The sequence below is a fragment of the Lissotriton vulgaris genome, chromosome 3_1 (genome assembly GCF_964263255.1).
Source record: "Lissotriton vulgaris chromosome 3_1, aLisVul1.2, whole genome shotgun sequence".
Taxonomy (NCBI): domain Eukaryota; kingdom Metazoa; phylum Chordata; class Amphibia; order Caudata; family Salamandridae; genus Lissotriton; species Lissotriton vulgaris.
The window spans coordinates 1429962164-1429983528 of NC_141689.1; the positions used below are offsets into that span (position 1 = coordinate 1429962164).

General features: G+C 47.9%; 1 protein-coding gene across 1 annotated transcript in view; it reads right to left on the reverse strand.

The window, feature by feature from the left end:
- The window catches only part of ELP1 (elongator acetyltransferase complex subunit 1), a 686929-nt gene that overhangs the window by 550824 nt on the left and 114740 nt on the right, over positions 1-21365 (reverse strand). Inside the window, exons 10-11 of the mRNA XM_086963713.1 lie at positions 3688-3781; positions 1451-1681 (exon numbers count right to left, since the gene is read on the reverse strand). Coding sequence (XP_086819839.1) covers positions 1451-1681; positions 3688-3781 — 325 coding nt within the window. The remainder of the gene's footprint in view (positions 1-1450; positions 1682-3687; positions 3782-21365) is intronic.

The following is a 21365-nucleotide window of genomic DNA, read 5'->3' on the forward strand; positions in this document are numbered from 1 at the left end:
GCGGATGGGGAAGTTGGGGGGGTGGAGGGATTTGTGGGAATCGTTTTTTCAAGTTTGTCTGCCGATATTGCCTATCATTTGTCTTTTGAGCATCAAACCGCTATCATCAAGTAGCTATCTCATTTGCCGTGTCGCACAGCACGATGTAGACACGCTTGTCTGTCTCTTTCGATTGGTTTACTTGTTACAAACGCACTGTAATGTGATGCCTTACCATGCTTATCGGCTCAATAAAATACATTTAAAACAAAAAAATGGGATGGGGAATTAGTGGCCTTTTCTTGTGATCCTGGGGAAGTCTGTGGTTACTGGGTAGTATCATGTTTGGGTACTGTCGTTTACCGCAGGTTTACCTGGGTGGCAAGACTAATGCCCTCTAACTGCATAAACAAGTTACTCTATTTAGGAGCTGGACTCTCAGAGAGTAATGGGGAAAAGCAGGCAAGTATTATTGCAGGAAGTGTGGGGAAAGTTTTGGGAAGAAAGCTAGAAACTCAGATACAACGTAACATAGCAAACAGCACTCAATAATATTAATGCACAGTCAGTGCTTTAATTAAAAAAGTAAAATAACCTAATAATCAGATAGTAAAACGAAGCATCTAAAACTAAGGCAACAAAACAAAAGGCGCTAGAATCTTCTGGGGCTAAGGTACCACCCAAAAGCTTAATGAAGCACCTTATAGCTACCCTCTAGATTTCTGAGGCTGGATCTGGGTCGACTTCAGAATTTTTAGGAGCACTCACTTCCTGAATCTTTAGCATACGTTTTTTCTCACAAACCTATCTAAAAGGTATGTAAATGAGTTAATGCCGGAAATCTGGACCCACTTCTGGTCTTTTACCAACTTTCAGATCTTCGAGTTGGATACCATGCTCGTGGCAATGTCATGATGAAAGGTATTAACCCTATAAAAAATATATCCCAAAACCACAACATCAAGACAACTAGAAATCCACACAGTAAGGTTTTCAATGGGTGGAATTTGCATTAACTTGAATGTTTTAAAATACATCATAGAATATATGAATGCCAGATAATCCCCTGTCCTTTAGGGTCATTGACTGCTTGCTACATGCATAGTATTAAAGTGCTGCCTGACACTAAATGATTTGCATATGGCAATTGTTCTCGCCTCATAAGTGATACACAAATCGCACAGGTGTCAAACCGATGTTTAGCAAACACAGCATGGTCTTCCACTACCTTCACAGATCTTTCACCCACCAAAACACTGACCACACCAAACAGAGATCAGTATAGAAAAGATCGGTACTGAGGACCAGGAGGAAAAACTGTTAAAAGAAACTGCTGCTCACAATACAAATATTCATATTCTCCAAAGCAGACTTTTAGCTGCAGCCTTGCAATGTTTTGTCGTGTTTGTTACATTACCTAATGAGTCACAGTCTAACCTTTTAGTTAGTGAAATCATAGGAGAATCATTACCTCCATCAATGACGGCCACAAGTGCCAGGTCACCGGGGTCTTCACCAGCGCTTCGGTCAGTACTCCAGTGCCACTCATAGCACATGTACCGCCAACCTTGACACATAATGTGCAGTCGGTATGGGCTCTCGAGATCCCACACTAGAGACACAATCTTGCTTAAGTCGTCACTGCCGAAATGTAGACTCTGCTTTAGGTACCAGTGGTAGTTTCCAACTGTCCAGAGCTGAACTGTGATATAAAAAGTAGAGAAACAAATGAAGAAGGATTGTGAGACACAGTGGACTGAGAAAGAAAAATGCAAGACAGCTAAATAAGTCTGTCAACACCACTCCATAAAAACCAGGACAAAAGTTGCATGGCAAAATCAGTGGTTAATCATAACACATCATCTTCGTTTGGCAATTTTCACTCTCCGCTTTAGGAATTGCAGGACACAGGAGACGTGATTTCAAATAAAGTACCACATCAATGATTATGTTAAATTTTAAAACTTGATGTGGTGACCTTCTGACAACCAAAGTACAACAAAACTTGACCACTAGTAAGCAGAGAGACAGGGCTCCTATTCATTTACAGTGACAAGTGAGGTAAGAGTTGGATACAGATGGTCCTAGGATTACACTAGTGGCATTTGGCAGATAACAGATATCAAATACATGATACTTAGGTGGTATTTCTGAGTTATGCTGAGTTCGCAGGAGAACTACCATGCACGGTTCGGTTTTACCAGGTATGGGAAAGCACCTAGTAAGAAGAAAAAAACAAGCACTTTTAAGCAAACATTTTATTCCTGCAGTAAATGGGGGGGAGACAGCAATCAGAATTGATTTGCAGAAATTTAATTGGGGAGTAAACACCGGCACACTCACGACACTGGTGTTTGTCCCGCAATGATTGACGTATTTTTTCATTTCTTTTTTTAACGGGCGAGCACCTTTGTGCCCATGCTCCCATCCCCACAGGCAATTTAGCCACCTTCAACTGCAGCGCTCTTTAATTAGGTGTGGCAGTACAAGTGGCAAAATGTTCACCTGGAAAAATAACATGGGACAAAGTGTGCATACCAGCAGGATCGGTAACTCAGATCCCGGTCAACTCATAATAACCACAAAGTGAATGACCAAAGAAAATATCCTGATGAGGAATCTACATTTGTTCTCCTATGTGGTATGCCACTGTACTATGTAGGCACAGGAAGAGGATGCTGGGGAGTGTATAGTCAAAAGCACATGGTGTTGGCTCCTGAATTCAACCTTTTTTGGATAAGAGGCACGTTTTCGGTCGTGGGGATTCATATCTCAAGTCTCCTGGAAGGTACTAAACAAGATTTGACAATTGGCCTCTTCACTGGCATAGCTGGGATCTATCCAAAGCAGTACTTCTTTTAGCATTGGAGAGTGCAACCCCCTTGCAGGCCCAAGCCAATTTCTGGCTGATTATATGGTCTTGGGATAAATTACTTTTTAACTGCACCACAAACTGGGAAAGAAAAATCCATGTAGTTGGCCATAATGCTTCCAACATAGTATAGAAGCTGTGTACTTAGTATGACTAAGGTGCACACAGTAAGTGATACGGCAGAGAATGAATAACCCCAAGAAGATGGGCAGCTAAGAAATATTGCATAAGCATTGACCTAGCGATCTACCTGTGTCCTCCATATCCCTGCAAGGCTCGCCCTTTTCACCAAACCCACCCGCAGTTTTCTGTGTCGAGTTCTGACTCACGAGGGAAGTAAGAAACACCGTGTTCTTAACTGCTAATGGACCCTGTTTCTGCAGATCTACTTCTAGTCTGAAAGGAACCATCAATTATTAAAGGATGTGGCCAAGGGCAAATCCACTGCCGCACCTATCCATTGGGCTTGCGCCAAGTGCCCATACCAGCTCTCTTTGATCAGCTTTAGCAAAGAGGACTTGGACCATCTACAAGTACCCAACTGGCTGAAGGACCTTCCAAGTTGAATGAACTAACCAAGAGCATATTATGGAATACCTGCCATGACAATAGGAACGTTTCTAACCATCACAAGTCTCATCTCACTACACTCAGATCCTGCAAAGGGTACTTCAGAGGAAGCAAATGGCACATGCCAAACCAGTCTGATAGGAAAGCAAACCTATACATCCCACTCAACCATTCAAACTAATGATCCCCTTTTGGCTGAATGCACATTTTTGGTAAAAACATACATGGAATGATGCAAATAAAAGAAATGAAGAATTACGTTTTACCATATGTGTTAGGTTTGGTGGCATCTTCTTTTTCCAAGTCTTCCAGCCAGAGAGCCAACACTGTGGAATCTGAATTCCAAAGAAGCTCATTGACCTGTCAAGATACAAAAAGAGAGAGAGCTATTGGTCTATAATTGCACAGCTGTGTACAACCATGCATATACAAATGCAACTGGTTTTTATGTTCCTTTTCAGTCTCCTTGCTGCACTATTCAAGAAAATAAAGAACCTCCCAATGCAGTACATATATCTTAACCGCTTGCACACTAACCCCCCCCCCCCCCCCCCCCCCTTGGACAGGCTTGCATATCATGTCTCGTGCCCTTGTAGATTTATTTTTAAGTAGGCATGGTTACAGTTATTTTTTCATTTACTAGCTCACTAAACTAAGGACACATTGCTTGTAGGTGTAATACTGAACCAATTAGAACTGAATAGCTCTTGAGAATGTTACTATATTACTCCAAAAATATGGGATTTAAAATGCTTGGTGCAAGGTCTTTGACTCAAACTTTACTGAGACGTTCTATATGCTATAGACTCATCCTGGAAATGGTGCACCTGCATTGACCACTTTGCATTATATATCAATGATACCGTGACATTGTGAGAGATACAGGTGTCTAAATTGAAATCGAAGTCAGCATAGATGGAATCTTTATTTGATTTTTTGGACTTAATTATGGACTTGGAACGGGAACCTCGTTACTTTCCTGAAAGAAATCTCATCAGTTTCGTATCATATATGAAACAAATGCAATGCAGTATTGTACCATTAACCTTGATACTTTATTTCCCAGAAATGTTGTTTCTTAAAACTAATAAACTGATAAATATATGGCATTCCATATTAGAGCAACAAGAAGCAGGGAAATCTGAAAGGAGGCCACTGATTTTTGTTGTTGAAATTCTGTTTTATTTTCAACTCATAAGAAAGAGAATAGAGTACAGGTCTGCATGTACACAGCGCTAAGCCTACAACCCTATTATTATTATTATTATTATTACTACATTCTTATATAGCGCCAGAATCGACCCCCGAAGGGGTATCTCCGCGCTTGCCTTGGGAACCCGTCCTGGTTTTTCCCTGTGAGATAGCCCCTACAGGGCATCCCCAAGGTGAAAGCCAGGCATCCAGTCGCGGGGGGGCCGTTGTGGAGATTAAGCAAGCTTAATGCCCAGAGTTGCAGAGTGTGAACCCATGATTAGGTCAGGCACCGAAGCGAGAATTATCGAATCCGTGGACATTTGAGCTCAACACCCTGCCGCGTCGGGAATCGAACCCTGGTCCCGGGTCTGACCTCTGCTTCAGGGTCTGCCTGCTCTAACCAGTGAGCCACACTTCTCCACCTATATAGGGCCGGCCGCGTTTGTGGACATTCTTCTGAACACATAGTAAGGCAACACAAGGGCCTAGTGGGTACACAGCATGTCGCCTAAAACCCCTGTGGGACAGGCCATGTGGCACATTATATAACGCTAACTCGACTTGATGCAAGATTGTACAAGACCTCTCTCAGAACTGTAACTGTAGATCACGGGCAAGAAGCCCAATGAAGACAAGACAGAGAGACAGCAAAAGAAAAGAGAGGAGGAGAGAAGACAGGCAAGGTGCAGTAAGAATAAGAGTGGTGTGTGCGGGCAGGGAGGGAGAGTATTGTGGGGCATCCTATTGGAGTGGCTATTACCCATAGGGGGAGGTTACGCAGCCATATAATCTGGTTAAGGGAGCAATCTGCCATAATCAGGTGGAAGTATAGCATCTTCAAAAAGTCGCAGCGTCCTAAGCTTGGCGGGCATATAGCATGCATGCTCTATTGCACAAAGGTATTTAATCAGAGGTTGCCAGACAGCCTTAAAGCGAGTGTTGCGCGCTTGCAGTCGCGCTGTAAAGAGTTCCCTAGTAATGACATGCCATAAGCGCACATACCAAGCAGAGATGAGAGGAGTCTCCGCTTTCTTCCAGTATAATGCAATGAGCGGTTTGGCAGCTCCAAGCATGTGAAGCGCCAAAATCCAATCATTGCGAGTGAGCGTCTTCAGGCTAGCAGGTTTGACACCCAAAAGGATCGTGCTTGTGGCTTCAGGCAGTGGGAATCCCAACACCCTTTTAATGTGGCTCAGTATCTCCTTCCAGAACAAAGCCAGGAGTGGGCTGGCCCATCAAATGTGTATGAAATTGCCAGTTGCAGCCAGACCTCCAGCACAAGGGAGACGAAGCAGGAAACATCTTGTGCAAGCGCGCAGGCGTATAGTACCATTGTGTCATGATTTTATATGCGTTTTCTCGCTGCGGGATACTGCAATACACCCTGGGAATGTCCTGCCATATGCAGTTCCACTGCGAGGGTGTGATTTCCGCAGAAGACGTCAACTGCCATTGACATTGGTATATATGGGAAGGCGTTTCCTGGGGATGTTGTAGGATATGGTAAATCCGAGATATGAGGCCCTTTGATTCATCAAAGGAGCGGACCAACCGCTCAAAAGGGGTGAATGGGCGGGTAGCCCCCTGCTGCATCTCCCACGAGGAAACCCAGTGCCGCAGTTGCCCGTACTGCATTTCCGCCCCCGCTGGGAGACGAAATTCTTCCCTGCACTGGGCAAAAATCTTAAGCGTACCCCCCTCATATAGATCGCCAATCACTCCGCATCCCCTTGCGCCCATTTAGCAAAGGCTCGTGTGCGATAGGCCGTAGGGAATAATGGGCTTCCCTCAATGGGAGTATGCAGGGAGCATGCAGGGAGGGGAATTGTCGTGAGACCTCTGCGCACCGCCACCTTGTCCCAGATATCCAGGACCGTTTTAGTGGGCACCGCTATGTAGGCACTTCCAGAGGGAGCTGTTCGGTGGAGCCAAGTGAGATCCCAAATGGTACGCCCAGTTACCACCCGGTCCATGTTCAGCCAGGCTTTCTCGCTCTTAGTTGTTGTCCATTCCACCGCGAAGCGGTGATGGGAGGCCCAGTAGTAATCCATGAGGTTGGGACAGGCCAGTCCCCCTCCATTCCGCGGCAACATGAGAATCTTATGCGAAAATCGCGGCCTAAGTCCACCCCAGATAAATGTGGTGAATTCGCGCTGAAGACCCTGTATCTGATGCTGCGGAATAGAAGTGGGAAGGCATTGGAATAAATAAAATATTTTGGGGAGAATCGACATCTTGATGGCATTAATTCTGCCCAGCCATGACATCAGCAAGGGTTTCCACCCCCTCAGTTCCTCTTCGATTGCCCTCTTACATTCTCGCCAGTTTGTCTGGGTCCACGTATCTAAGGTGGGAGTCAGCTGTAATCCTAGGTACCGGATGTAGTCAGTAGCCCCTTGGTACGGAGCAAGGTTCTCCAGAATTGGTATCTCCTCCTGTGGGACTGTAAGATTGAAAGCCCAAGATTTATCATGATTGATTTTGAGGCCCGAGGCCCGCTCAACGGTCTGTAGCAAGGAGTGAAGCGCTGGGGGAGACACTTGAGGGTATGACAATTTATGCCATCAGATTGCCAGTTCACTGGGTCAGTTAGTGCCTCTAAGGAAAGTTAAAAGCCATAAAAAACCCTCCGCTCCCTGGTACAATGACGAACGTAGGTCGATGAAGTCTAGTTGCAAACAAGCGCAAAGGAAGTGGAGGAGGAACTATCTGGAATCAGACAAAGCAGTTTTAAAAAGGAAAATGCTACTTACCAGTATGCATCTGTTCTTGGCATGTAGAGCTGCAGATTTGTACACCTAGCATTAGATCGCCACCTGGTGTTGGGCTCGGATGATTGCAGGTTGTTGTTGTCTTGGAAGAAGTCTTTGTAGTCACAGATAGGTGACTCCTCCCTTGGACAATACTGCGCATGGGCATCGGCTCCATCCTTAGATTGTTTTTTGCCATGATGGGGAGTGGTGTGGCTCACTGGTTAGAGGCGGCAGACCCGAAAGCAGAGAACGGCCCGGGACCAGGGTTCAATTCCCGACGCGGCAGGGTCGTGGACCAGGGTCAGCGGACTCGATAATTCTCGCATCGGTGCCTACTCTAACCAGGGATGACACTCGGCAACTCTGTGTATTAGCTTGCCTCATCTCTACAACGGCCCCCACATTCGCTGGGGATGCCTGGTTTCACCTTGGAGATACCCAGTAGGGACCATCTCACAGGGATAGCCAAGATGGGTTCCCCAGCGGTCTACAGCGCCACGACGCCTCAGGGCAGCAGTACGCTTTACAAGACACATACATTACAGGAAATGATGGAGTTAGTATATGTAAAGAAAAAAAGGATGTCCATGCATGTGCATCTAAATAAGATGAAAAACTGGAACAGATACAAGTCCCGGGGAGGCGGGAGGGCGTGCACAACTCTGCAGCTCTACATGCTAAGAACAGATGCACTCTGGTAAGTAGCATTTTCCGTTCGAGGCATATGAGCTGCAGATTGTACACTTAGCATTGATTGTACAGCATTTTCTCCCGTAGCGGTGAATTCTTGTATCCGTTGCAGTTGTTTGAAAGAGAGTTTAAGGAACTACTTGGCCTACTGCAGCTTGCTGCTTGGCTTGCACATTAGTGTTTAGTGAAGGTATGTGTTCTAGACCATGTTGCTGCTTTGCATATGTCTTCTAAGGGGATGTTCCCTAAGAAAGCCATGGAGGCTCCTAGCTTGCGTGTGGAGTGCGCTCTAGGAGGAACTGTTAATGTACGTTTTGCTTTTTGATAGCAGACTTGTATACATTTTACAATCCACCTTGCAATTCCACGCTTAGAGATGGGGTTGCCTTTATGAGGTGGAGAGAAAGATACAAATAATTGTTTTGTCTTTCGAAAAGATTTAGTCCTATCTAGATAGTAGAGAAGAGCTCTTTTAACGCCTAGGGTATGTAGAGCTCTTTCTGCTACAGAGTCCGGGTTTTGGAAAAACACAGGTAACTCTACAGATTGGTTTAAATGAAAAGGACTAATCACTTTTGGAAGGAATTTAGGATTAGTTCTTAGAACAACTTTGTTACGATGGAGTTGTAAGAAAGTTTCTTGTATAGTGAACGCTTGTATCTCACTTACTCTTCTAAGAGAGGTGATAGCAATAAGGAAAGCTGTTTTACATGTAAGGAATTGCAGTTCACATTTGTGTAGAGGTTCAAAAGGGGGTCCCATGAGCCTTGTAAGAACCATGTTAAGGTTCCACACTGGAGAAGGTGGTAATCTAGGTGGAATGATTCTTTTTAATCCTTCCATAAATGCTTTAATTGCAGGTACTCTAAAGAGAGACAGATGTTGTCTGTTCTGTAAGTATGCCGCAATTTCTGCCAGGTGCAGGCGAATGGATGAATATGCCAAGTTACACCTTTGTAAATGTAGAAAGTAGCAAATGATATTTTGGATAGAAGCATCTAGGGTATCAATTTGATTATTATTGCAGTAAATGGCAAATCTTTTCCATTTAGCAGCATAACAAGCTCTGGTAGTAGGTCTCCTGGCCTCTTTATTGATGTTCATACAGTCTGGTGGTAGGTTAAGATAACCAAACTCTAAGACTTCAGGAGCCAGATCGCTAAATTCAGTTGTTTTGGGTCCGGGTGTCTGATTTCTCCATGGTTCTGTTTAACAGTAAGGGTGTGAGCTGTAACTTTTGATGTTGAACCAGAGAGAGATCCAGCAGTGTGGTGAACCACGGTTGGCGTGCCCATGTGGGAGCTACCAGGATTAGTTTGAGAGACTGTTGTCTGAGCTTGCCCACTACTAATGGAATCAGTGGGAGAGGCGGAAAAGCGTATGCAAATCTGCCTGACCAGTTCATCCATATCGCATTGCCCTTGGACAATGGGTGTGGAAACCTGGTGGCAAAGGTTGGACATTTTGCATTTTCGTGAGTGGCAAACAGATCTATGTGTGGACGACCCACCTTTGGAAGAATGGCTGAAGAACTTGTGGATGTAGTTCCCATTTGTGAATCTGTTGTGACTCCTGACTTAACAGATCTGCTATCTGATTGTGAACTCCTGGAAGGTGTTCTGCCAACAGATGTATATTTTGAGGAATGGCCCATCTCCAAATGTTCTGTGCAAGCTGGGACAGTTGCAGATAGTGTGTCCCCCCCTGTTTTTGTATATAGTACATGGCTGTCATATTGTCCGTCCGGATTAAGACAGCTTTGTTTTGTACTTGTAGTTGAAAAGTCTTGAGTGCTAAGAATATGGCTAGCCGTTCTAGATGGTTGATATGGAACAGTTTTTGTTGATTGTTCCATTGACCTGGAGTTGTATGATGTAAGAGATGGGCTCCCCATCCTGTGAGAGATGCGTCTGTTGTGAGCACTAACTGTGGAACAGGTTCGAGGAAAGTCTGTCCCTTTGTCAAGTTTTTGGTGTTCCACCATTGCAGAGAGCGATGTGTGCGGCTGCCCACCAACACCAGGTCTGTTAGTTGACCTTGAGCCTGGTTCCACTGTTGTGCTAGGCACTCTTGTAACGGGGGCATTTGCAATCTTGCGTGTGGTACTATGAAGATGCAGGATGCCATCATGCCTATTAGTCTCATGAACACTCTGGCTTGCAGAGATTGTTGTTGTTGGAAGACTGTGACTAAGGCTTGAATGCTCTGTATCCTTGCTAGACTGGGATACGCTAGAGCTGTAGATGTGTCTATTGTAGCCCCTAGATACTGGTGTACATGAGAAGGCTGCAGGTGCGACTTGGTGTAGTTGATCGTGAACCCCAAGTTGTGCAACGTTTGAATTGTTTGATGTGTGTGTTGGGCACATTGTTTGAATGACTTGGCTTTTATGAGCCAATCGTCTAGATAAGGGAAGACATGAATCGGCTGCCTTCTGAGATGTGCTGCTACTACTGCTAAGCACTTTGTGAACACGCGTGGTGCTGTTACCCCAAATGGAAGGACGTTGAACTGATAGTGTTATCCTTGTATTACAAACCTTAGGTACTTTCTTTGAGCAGGTTGTATAGGAATGTGAAAGTAGGCGTCCTTTAGGTCTAGGGTTGAAAGGAAATCGCTGTGTTGCAGTAGTGGGAGCACTTGTTGCAGAGTGATCATATGAAAATTATCTGATTGTATGTACTGATTGAGGGGCCTGAGGTCGAGAATTGGTCTTAGTGTCCCGTCCTTTTTGGGAATTAGAAGATACAGCGAGTAAACCCCAGATTCCCTGTTCTTCTAAAGGAACCAATTGAATGGCATCCTTTTGTAAAAGTGACAGAGCTTCTTGTTGGAGCAGAGTCAGGCGGTCTGTAGACATTGGACGCTGCCTGGGAGGTATGTGTGGAGGGGTTGCTGTAAGTTCTAGGCAGTAGCCATGTTGGATAATCTGTCTCACCCACCTGTCTGTTGTAATGGAGTTCCAGACAGGCAGGAACTGTGTTAATCTACCCCCTACAGGAGTGGAATGCTGTTGGTGGAGCAGAGGGAAGTCACTGTTTTGTGGCGGAAGAGGATCGATTGCTCTTGTTACTGCGACCTCTTCCTTTGTTATTATTGCCTCTGTACCCTCCTCTAAAATACCCCTTGTTAGAGGATGTTTGTGTGTGAGATTTGAAAGATGTTGTAGTGTCTGCTCCAGTTTGTTTGGAGCCTCCTCTGTAGAAGGACCGACGAAAGGAACCTCTAACTGGTGTAGACTGTAAAGCCAGCAAAACTAAAGTCCCTGTTTAAAACGTGGCAGACTAGAATAGCTGAACACACCAATACTAACAAGGGTTCAGTACTAGGAGAATGATTATCCCTATCTTGTTAACTAGTAAAGCCTGTACAAGCAAAGCAATTATAGACAGATGCAAAAAATTATTACAAAGGACAGTTTAAGTTGATTACAAAAATAATCATAAAATTTATTTAGCACCTCCCAATCTGGGTTACATTCTAAAACATAATAAAAACATTAAAGATAAAAACCACCCGAGGGTGGTGAAGCAATGAGTCTATATTTGGTCAAAAGTAAACAAAACAGTCGACGCAGCGTTTCGGTGCTTTTCTAGATCTTCACACCTTCTTCAGGACATTTGTACCTCTTTGACTCAGTATCTACAAAATTAAAACAATGCATTCTATAAGCAAAAAGGAATTTTTTATACATAAAAAAACACATACCCACGTATTTCATGTTACTAGGCTCCCAGGTTTCTTTACAAACCAGGGAGCCTAGTAACATGAAATAACATGAAATGCTGTTGAAATCCAAACAACAATCGTAATATAGGTTTCATCTTAACTTTTTTCTATGACATAATGTACATTTATTAATTAAGGGGTTGTCTATAATATATGAAATAGAGACTGTAGCCATGTACAAGCTGTAGGAAGGCAGGGTGATTACAACGTGGGTATGTGTTTTTTTATGTATAAAAAATTCCTTTTTGCTTATAGAATGCATTGTTTTAATTTTGTAGATACTGAGTCAAAGAGTTACAAATGTCCTGAAGAAGGTGTGAAGATCTAGAAAAGCACCGAAACGCTGCGTCGACTGTTTTGTTTACTTTTGACCAAATATAGACTCATTGCTTCACCACCCTCGGGTGGTTTTTATCTTTAATGTTTTTATTATGTTTTAGAACATGGGTACTCACAAACTTTCTCTCGGGGGCCAAATTTATAGTATGGTTTATGTCCGAGGGCCGCACCGGTGGGGGCGGGGTCAGTGGGGGAAGGGGCGGGGCTAGAGCAAGAAAAAAAAACTGTGACCATGAGGTTGATCACAGGTCCCTGCAGCTGACGCCTTCGTCCACTTAGCAACCAGACCCGGCATACAGACATCTCTCTCTCGGTCTTTCTCTCTCTCTCTCTCTCTCTCTCTCTCCCGCTCTCTCTCTCTCTCTCTCTCTCTCTGTCTCCATCTGTCTCACTCACTCTGACTGTCTCACTCCCTCTCTCCCTCACTCACTCCCTCCCTCCCTCTCACTCACTTTGACTGTCTCACTCCCTCTGTCTCACTCACTCTGAATGTCTCACTCTCTCTGTCTCCCTCCATCTCTGTCTCCCTCTCCATCTGTCTCCCTCTCCCTCACTCGGTTTTCCTCTCCCTCAGTTTCCCTCTCCCTCACTCAGTTTCCCTCTACCTCTGTTTCCCTCTCCCTCAGTTTCCCTCTCCCTCACTGTTTTCCTCTCCCTCAGTTTCCCTCTCCCTCACTCAGTTTCCCTCTACCTCTGTTTCCCTCTCCCTCAGTCTCCCTCTGTTTTCCTCTCCCTCAGTTTCCCTCTCCCTCACTCAGTTTCCCTCTACCTCTGTTTCCCTCTCCCTCAGTTTCCCTCTCCCTCACTCTGTTTCCCTCTCCCTCACTCTGTTTCCCTCTCCCTCACTCTGTTTCCCTCTCCCTTCTTCCCTCTGTCTCCCTCTCTCCTTCCCTCTCCCTCCTTCCCTCTGTCTCCCTCTCCTTCCCTTTCCCTCCTTCCCCCTGTCTCCCTCTCTCTCCCTCACTCCGTCTCCCTCCCTTTCCCTCCCTCCCTCCCTCCGTCTCCCTCCCTCCCTCTGTCTCCCTCCCTCCCTCTGTCTCCCTCCCTCCCTCCCTCACTCTGTCTCCCTCCCTCACTCTTGGCGAGCTCCCTCACTCTTGGCGAGCTCCCTCACTCTTGGCGGGCTCCCTCACTCTTGGCGGGCTCCCTCACTCTTGGCGGGCTCCCTCACTCTTGGCGGGCTCCCTCACTCTTGGCGGGCTCCCTCACTCTTGGTGGGTTCCTCACTCTTGGCGGGCTCCCTCACTCTCCTTCCCTCTCCCTCACTCTCCTTCCCTCACTCTCTCCTTCCCTCACTCTCTCCTTCCCTCACTCTACTTCCCTCACTCTACTTCCCTCACTCTACCTCCCTCACTCTACCTCCCTCACTCTACCTCCCTCACTCTACCTCCCTCACTCTACCTCCCTCACTCTACCTCCCTCACTCTACCTCCCTCACTCTCCTTCCCTCTCCCTCCCTCACTCTTCTTCCCTCACTCTCCCTCCCTGACTCTCCCTCCCTCACTCTCCCTCCCTCACCCTACCTCCCGCACTCTCCTTCCCTCACTCTCCTTCCCTCACCCTCCTTCCCTCTCCCTCCCCCACTCTCCTTCATTCCCTCTCCCTCGCTCACTCTCCTTCCCTCACTTTCCCTCCCTCACTCTCCTTCCCTCTCCCTCCCTCACTCTCCCTCCCTCACTCTCCCTCCCTCCCTCACTCTCCCTCCCTGACTCTCCCTCCCTGACTCTCCCTCCCTCACTCTCCCTCCCTCACTCTCCTTCCCTCACTCTCCCTCCCTCACTCTCCCTCCCTCACTCTCACTCACCCTCCCTCCGTCTCTCTCCCTCCCTGTCTCTCTCCCTTCCTTTCCCTCCCTCCCTGTCTCCCTCCCTCCACCTTGCCTGTGTGTGCCCGGGCTGAGACAGCTTCTGGGCACACACAGCCTCACCGGAGCACTTCACAGGTCTTTAAAAGACCATTCGTAAGTTAATGAGGCTTTGTCACCTCTTAGACCCCTGCAGCCCCACTTTGACTACGACAGAAATCGTCCGGTCCCCACAGAGCAGCAGTCAGAGTCGCGCTGCCGCAGGGGTGTTTGCTGACACTCTGTAAAAAAAAAAAAGTTAAACACGGGTACATGTATGCAAGGTCCGCAGGCCGCCAGGGAAGGCTTGCCGGGCCGTACTATGAGTACCCGTGATCTAACTGGACTGTAGGTGCATAGTAATGACGTGCGATTTAGGGATTCTGTATTGAAACTAGATGCTATGCCCTTTGCTTTCAAACATTACTTTTTGGATTCCATTAGCCTGCTTAACTGTTTTACCCTAATTTAAAACCCACAACAAACTAGCTGCTAAAAATAGAGAAGGTGGGCGGGCAGAGTGGCGCTGTGTACACCTCACAAGCCTGGTGCAAAGTTAATCGTTTTCCAACTCCTACTTTAACAAGCCCCGATGTTTCTTTCGGTCTCCTTTCCCTCCCTCCCTCTCCCTCTCCCTCTCTCCGTCCCACTACCTCCTTTGTCACTCTCTTCACCCCACCCTGCGTGTGTTAAACTGGGCCGAGACAGCCTCCTGGCACACACAGCCCCACCCGAGCACTTCACAGGTCTTTAGAAAGACCATTTGTATGTTAATGATGCCTTGCTGTACTTAACCTCTTCTTAGGCCCCTGCAGCTGCTCTACTATCATTGGAATCACCCGGCGGCCGGCCCCCACAGAGCAGCAGTCTCTCAGACTCGCGCTGCAGCAACCAGCAGTGTTTGACATTTACATTTTCAATTTAAATACAACATGGGTACGATGTCAGGAAGGTCAGCGGGCCGCCAGGGAAGGCTTGCCGGGCCGCCACTGGCTTGCGGGCCGTACTATGAGTACCCGTGTTTTAGAATGTAACCCAGATTGGGAGGTGCTAAATAAATTTTATGATTATGTTTGTAATCAACTTAAACTGTCCTTCGTAATAATTTTTTGCATCTGTCTATAATTGCTTTGCTTGTACAGGCTTTACTAGTTAACAAGATAGGGATAATCATTCTCCTAGTACTGAACCCTTGTTAGTATTGGTGTGTTCAGCTATTCTAGTCTGCCACGTTTTAAACAGGGACTTTAGTTTTGCTGATGTGAATATCCCCCTCCCTGATATACAGCACAGGGGTACCTCCTTTTCTTAAATATGTAGACTGTAAAGCCCCCATAGACTTGGCGGTGTCCGTATCTTTCTTCATCTTTTCGAGTGCAGTGTCCACTTCTGGGCCAAATAACAGGTTCTGATTAAATGGTTGGTTTAAAATGGTAGTTTGCACTTTCTGTTTAAACCCGGAAATGCTAGGCCACGCATGTTTCCTAAGTATGACACTGGTATTCACAGCTCTAGATGCGGTGTCTGCCGCATCGAGTGCACATTTTATTGAGGCATTTGAAATTAGCTTGCCTTCCTGTATGAGGTCAGTTGCCTGAGCTTTATATTGATCTGGTAGGTGTTCAAGTAGTTTTTCGAATTGATCATAATGGGCCCTATCGTAACGAGAGAGGAGGGCTTGTGTATTAGCTATACGCCATATGTTAGTGGCTTGTGCAGCTATTCTTTTACCTGACGCATCAATTACTTTGGATTCTTTGTCAGGGTGGGTGCCGCGCCAGAAGTTTGAGAATTTGCCCTTTTCCTAGCATTGGACACAACTAAAGAATCTATTGGTAGGTGTCCTTTAATGTAGACTGGGTCTGTGGGTGCAGGCCTATATTTTTTCTCAATTCTGGGGTTCAAAACTCTAGTGCGTACAGGGTCTTTAAATACTTCTGGAGCATGTTTAATGACTCCTTTAATCATGGGAAGAATTTGAACAGACCGTTGAGACTGTTTAAAGGTATCTAAGAGAAAAACCTCCTCAGTCTCATCAGAATGCATAGTGACTTTATGGTAAGCAGCAGCTCTGTTTAACAAATGACCAAAACCAATGTTATTCTCTGGAGGGGAAGGTTTTGAAGGGTATAACTGCGGGTCAGGAATATCAGGCGCATTTTGTGGGTTTGGCAAGTCCCATATAACGCCATCCACGGGGTATGAGAAAGGCTCATCTATACTATCCCCTCCACCCAGACTATATTCATCATCATCATGTTGAGGTGAATGTGATGATAAAAGTGGAGAATGGGCAGGAGAGATTTGAGGTGATATGTGAAGAGGAACAGGAGAAGAAGGAGGAGGAGGTATAGGAAAGGAAAGGTGCATAGGGGATGAAGCACAGTCCTTTTTCTTGGCAGGAACCACAGGTGTGGGTGGTGCATCTGATGGTCTTTTCTAGTGAAGTGTAGCTTCTACATGACCTGTTCTTGGGTTGATGTAGATCTTTTTTTGTCGAGGATCTGGCAAGAAAAGTTCCTCCTCATGTACAACCCTCTTGGGCGTCGATTTTTTCGGTTCCATTAGAGGTTGTTTTGTATGTTTATCCTTGGGAGGTGCTAAAACGTCCTTTGGCATAGTTTTTGGTGCCGAAGGTGTTTTCGGCTTGGTAGGCAGGTCCGAGGGCTCGGGCACATCGGAATCAGGCCTTTTGGGCTTCGACACTGAAGAAGGTGTTTTCGGTGTGGGAGCCGGTGTCTTCGGCTTCGAGGCGTCGGACGATGGCTTCACACTTTTATGTTTAGGAGTGGACGGCTTCGGAGCCGGCACTTCTTTCGGTTTCGGTGCCGATTTAGGCTTCGGTGGCAAGAGGTCTTTCTGTGTCGGTGCCGAGCCATCCTTTGGTTTCGGTGCCGAGCTAGCTTTGGGTTTTGGTGTCGATGGAAGAGGTGGAATCGGCACGTGCGGCTTGCTTGGTGCCGAGGCACTAGAAGGCTTTGTTGTTTTCTTTGGAGCCGGGCTTGAAGGCGGGGCTTTCGAAGCGGGAGTTCGGTCTCGACTGGGCCCAGCGGGTGGAGTGCTGACCTTTGCCTTCGGTTTAGGAACTGTATGTGGTGCAGGGGCAGTAGTACTCACACGCTGACCCGATGGAATGGAGCCATCTGAGTCGTCTGCCTCTGATACGATTCGGAGATCAGGTGAATCTTCTTCAGGAACGAGCGGAACCTCTTCATTGAAGATATCCTCCGGTTCCGGAGCTGTTCTCCTCATTTCGTGTCGACGGGCCCTCCAATCCCGATTGGTTTTCTTTGATCGGAAGGATGCACAGGCTGTGCAGGTTGATTTGTCGTGTTCTGGCGATAGACAGTGGTTGCAGACCTCATGGTGATCGCTATGTGGAAACTTTGCTCGACATACCGGGCATCTTTTGAACGGAGTTCTTTCCATGAGGTGTAGGCCGCACAGCGTCGATAGGCCCAACGGCCCGCGTGGATGACAGAAATCGAACTGATGGCGTTGAAAACTATTGTAGTCGATGTCGAAGGTAGTTTGAGGAAGTTTTTACGCTTCGAGGTGCTTGAAAAGTGTTTTTCTAGCCGGAGCGGAGAAACTTTCATCCGAACCCAGTGGCGGAAAAAACAATCTAAGGATGGAGCCGGTGCCCATGCGCAGTATTGTCCCAGGGAGGAGTCACCTATCTCGTGACTACAAAGACTTCTTCCAATACAACAACAACCTGCAATCATCCGAGCCCAACACCAGGTGGCGATCTAATGCTAAGTGTACATTCTGCAGCTCATATGCCTCGAACATTTACTTTATACCTACAAGGAGTTGATAGGCAAGGCCAAGGCCAAATACCTTGAGGAGACTCTTTTACACGCAACTAATAAGACTTCAACTCCCTTTGGCCCAGTGAAAGATCTGGCTAATCCAGAATGTGTTAAGCCTAACATTCCAGCATCACAGGAACTATGTGATTATTTGGCACTTTTCTTCAAGAAGAAAATCAGTAAAATCTTAAATGGTCTTAAACCTTCGGGAAATGACGATATGTACCAGGATACTGGAGAAGACATTCTAACCAACTGGGGTATAAATGAGAGGGAACATGTGACAGTCCTGGACCATTTCCAGATTCCCTCATTAGAGGAATTTAATGCAATTGCTGCTGGTATTTCCACAGGCTCTCCTTTGGACCCACTCCCCCATACATTTTGGAAATGTTTTGACAGCAAACTTTTTCCGCACCCTTATCACGTTTGCTGCCAATCCTTAAGCAACGCTGTAGTTCCGGACTGTTGGAAAAAAGCAGTTATTTCCCCATTGTTAAAAAAGGCGTCTCACACCACGGGAAAAGCCGTCTCTGGGATGTCATTACTTGCAAAGTAAGAGTCAATGGCAGCTCGTATGCTTTCCACATCCGCCGGGTCCCGGAGGACACTCGGCGGCAAGCGCCACCGTGGCGCGCGGGTGGGGCAAGCGGCCGGGTCTTGCAGGAGTAGCTCAACATGGGCATGGTCTGAGAGCGATATGGCAGACATGGATATGGCCAGCGTGTCTTGTATCAGGGCATGAGATACAAAAAGGTAGTGGATGCGCGAGTACGAACGGTGTACGTGGGAATAATACGAGTAATCTCGCACTTCCGGCGAGTGGTACCGCCATGTGTCCATCAGGCCAATGTCTGTAATCTGCTTCCGAAGAGTCGAAGACATGGCCCCCGCCCTATTCAGGGAGGCCACGCTGCGATCTACTCTAGAGTCCCATACCTGGTTAAAATCTCCCCCATGACCATTGAGGGATCGTCCTGTGGTACGTGGTCCTGCAGGAGCGTCCGGAGGTAGTTGTCCGGCACCTGGTTTGGTGCGTATACATTGCCAAGGTGAAGAGGCGTCTCCCAACCGCAACATTTGCTCTGATGAACCGTCCATCCGAGCTCCGAAAGGGTTTAGCCTCCTCCGCCTAATGCCACTTTTGCACAACATCGCTACTCCCGCCGTTTTGGTGTCTGATGCAGCCCAGAATTGAAGGGGGTATTTAAGATGTGCATGTGCGGCACGTCGATCTTTAAAAGGTGGGTTTCCTGGAGGAATATATCAGGGTTGTGCTGGAGTAGGTAGCGCCATGTTTGCCGCCGCTTATTAGGAGAATTGAGGCCCTTAACATTAAGCGATAACATTTTCAAGGGGCTAGGTAGAGTCCCAGTCATGACTGATCCCAAAGTGAGCTGTCCTGCCACTGTAGAATGGAGCGCAGAATAGGGGTAAAGGTACAGGAGGGCCTATCAAAGCCAGCCAAGAGGACGCGCCGCAGCCGCAGGGTCACCCGCCCGCCACACCTAGGAGACAAGAGAAGATAGAGTAGAAAAGCTAGACCAGGGAGAGAGCGGAGAGAAGAGGAAAAAAAAAACAACAATGGCCAACCGGGCCTCAATGTTCTGTTCCAGGGTCAGGACATCCTACACCACTAGGTTTGGAGAGACCCAGAGATGTCACTCTCACAAGAACAGTTTGGGGTAGGTCTGCAGCCGCAGTCAGATCAAACAGAGTGAGGGGTTCCGGCTCCACCGATGGTGCAGTCGGGTGGTTGAAGCTTTGTCTGGTTCATTCATGCGACCTTCCAGCCCAATGGGGGCGGGGCGGTTCCCGGGGCAGGCCACAACATGCAGCATGGAAGCATGAGACAGCCTTCAAGGGGTTGGGGATGTTGAGCAGACCCCGCCGCGTCCCCCTCTAGGGACCTGATGTGTTCAATAATGTCTTGTTTGACCTGCGATGTTGAGTGCTCAGTAAGGGGTGGTGAGCGTCGACTGCACAGTGGACAATGTCGGTTTGGCTGGGACCCGCACAGAAGGCGGTGGCCGTGTAGGGCTGGCAGACGGTGAAGACAGGAGCAGGAGTAGTTGAGCTGCTTCTCTGTAGGACCACATCACCCTGCGCTTGGACTCCCACTCAAAGATGAGGGCGAACGGGTGGCCCCATTGATAAGAGATGTCCAGGCTTCGCAGCTTGTCTGTTATCGGCTTGAAGGCATGTCGCCGTCTCAGAATGTTGGGTGCCAGGTCCTGAAAAATCTGTATCTTGTGGCCGTCATATGTGAGGTCCTGCTTAGCTCGCGCTGCCTTGAGAATAGCCTCTTTTTCTGTGAAGTGGACTCTGGTGAGGATGTCCGGAAGAACTCCCGGCCTCCCCGCGGGCCAGACACTCGATGGGCCCGGTCCAGGGTCGGTGGAGAAGCGTCGTCATCTCCCCACACCTCATATAGGAGCTGTGCCACATAGATCATGATGTCCTTCCCCTCCGCTCCACGCGGAATCCCCCAGATTCGGAGGTTGTTCCGGCGGCTCCGATCCTCCAAGTCCTCCTGTTTAAGTTGTAGTTCTATGTGCTGCTCCTCCAAGGGGGCCAAGGGTTGCCATATTTGCTCCTGGTCCTCCGTACGGGCATCAACTGTCCTTTCCTGTCCATCCACCCGCTCGCCCAGGTCGGTTACTTCTCTTCTAAGTTCTCGGATGCATGAGTGCACTTCAAAGCGAAGGGACCCAATTTCGGTTTTTAGGTCGGTCATAAATGAGGCCATGAACGCCTGCGTGACCGGCGGAGAGTCCCCCTCCGGGCAGCGGAGCTACCTCCACCGGGGCAGAAGCGCCCGCCCTGCCTCACATTGCTACCACTGAGTTGTCCTTGGGTGTCGCCACAGGGTGTCTTTGCCCCCCTAGTGCGTGTCATCGCGGTCTGCGAAGCGCCCTTCAGCATGCCGGTGCCCCAGGGCGGTCCGGGTCTGCAATAGTGCTGCGTAAGGTAGTCCGTGAGGCTTCCGATGCAGGAGTCAGCAGAAGGAACCGCAGCGCCTGTGGAGCCCCTTATCCAGTCCCCCCACCGGGACAAGATGTTTGACGTTGAGGGGCGTCGCAAGTAACAGGACAGGTGCGGGCCGCTCCGCCCCTGCAGGCAGAAAGGACCAGGGCTCAATGTCTCAGTATAGGGGGGAAGCGCAGTATGTCCCTGAAACTGGACAGGGCCCCAGGTGTTCGAGCAAAGCCCCGGCTTAGTGGAGCAGCAGAAGCCTGCTATATGGGGGCGCCTCTGCGCAGCTATGAGGCTCTCCTCGCGGTCACAGTCCACCACTCCTGTCACGCCTGCTGCACCCCAGGTCCCCGCCGGCCCGGCTCCCAGATCCGCTCCAGTAACCCCTCACTTCCAGGACACCCTATGACGAGCCGTCCTCCGCCTCAGCCCCCTCCCGGGTAGCAACAGTACAGGTCAATGCCCACGCGTTTCACTGTCTCTGAGGCTGTGGGCATCCAAGAAGGCTAGCAGGCCAGGCCTGCACTATGGGTGGGGCCAGAGGGGGGCGATCCGATGGGCCTGCGCAACAGGGTCTCAATAAGTCAATCGTGCTCCGAACAGGG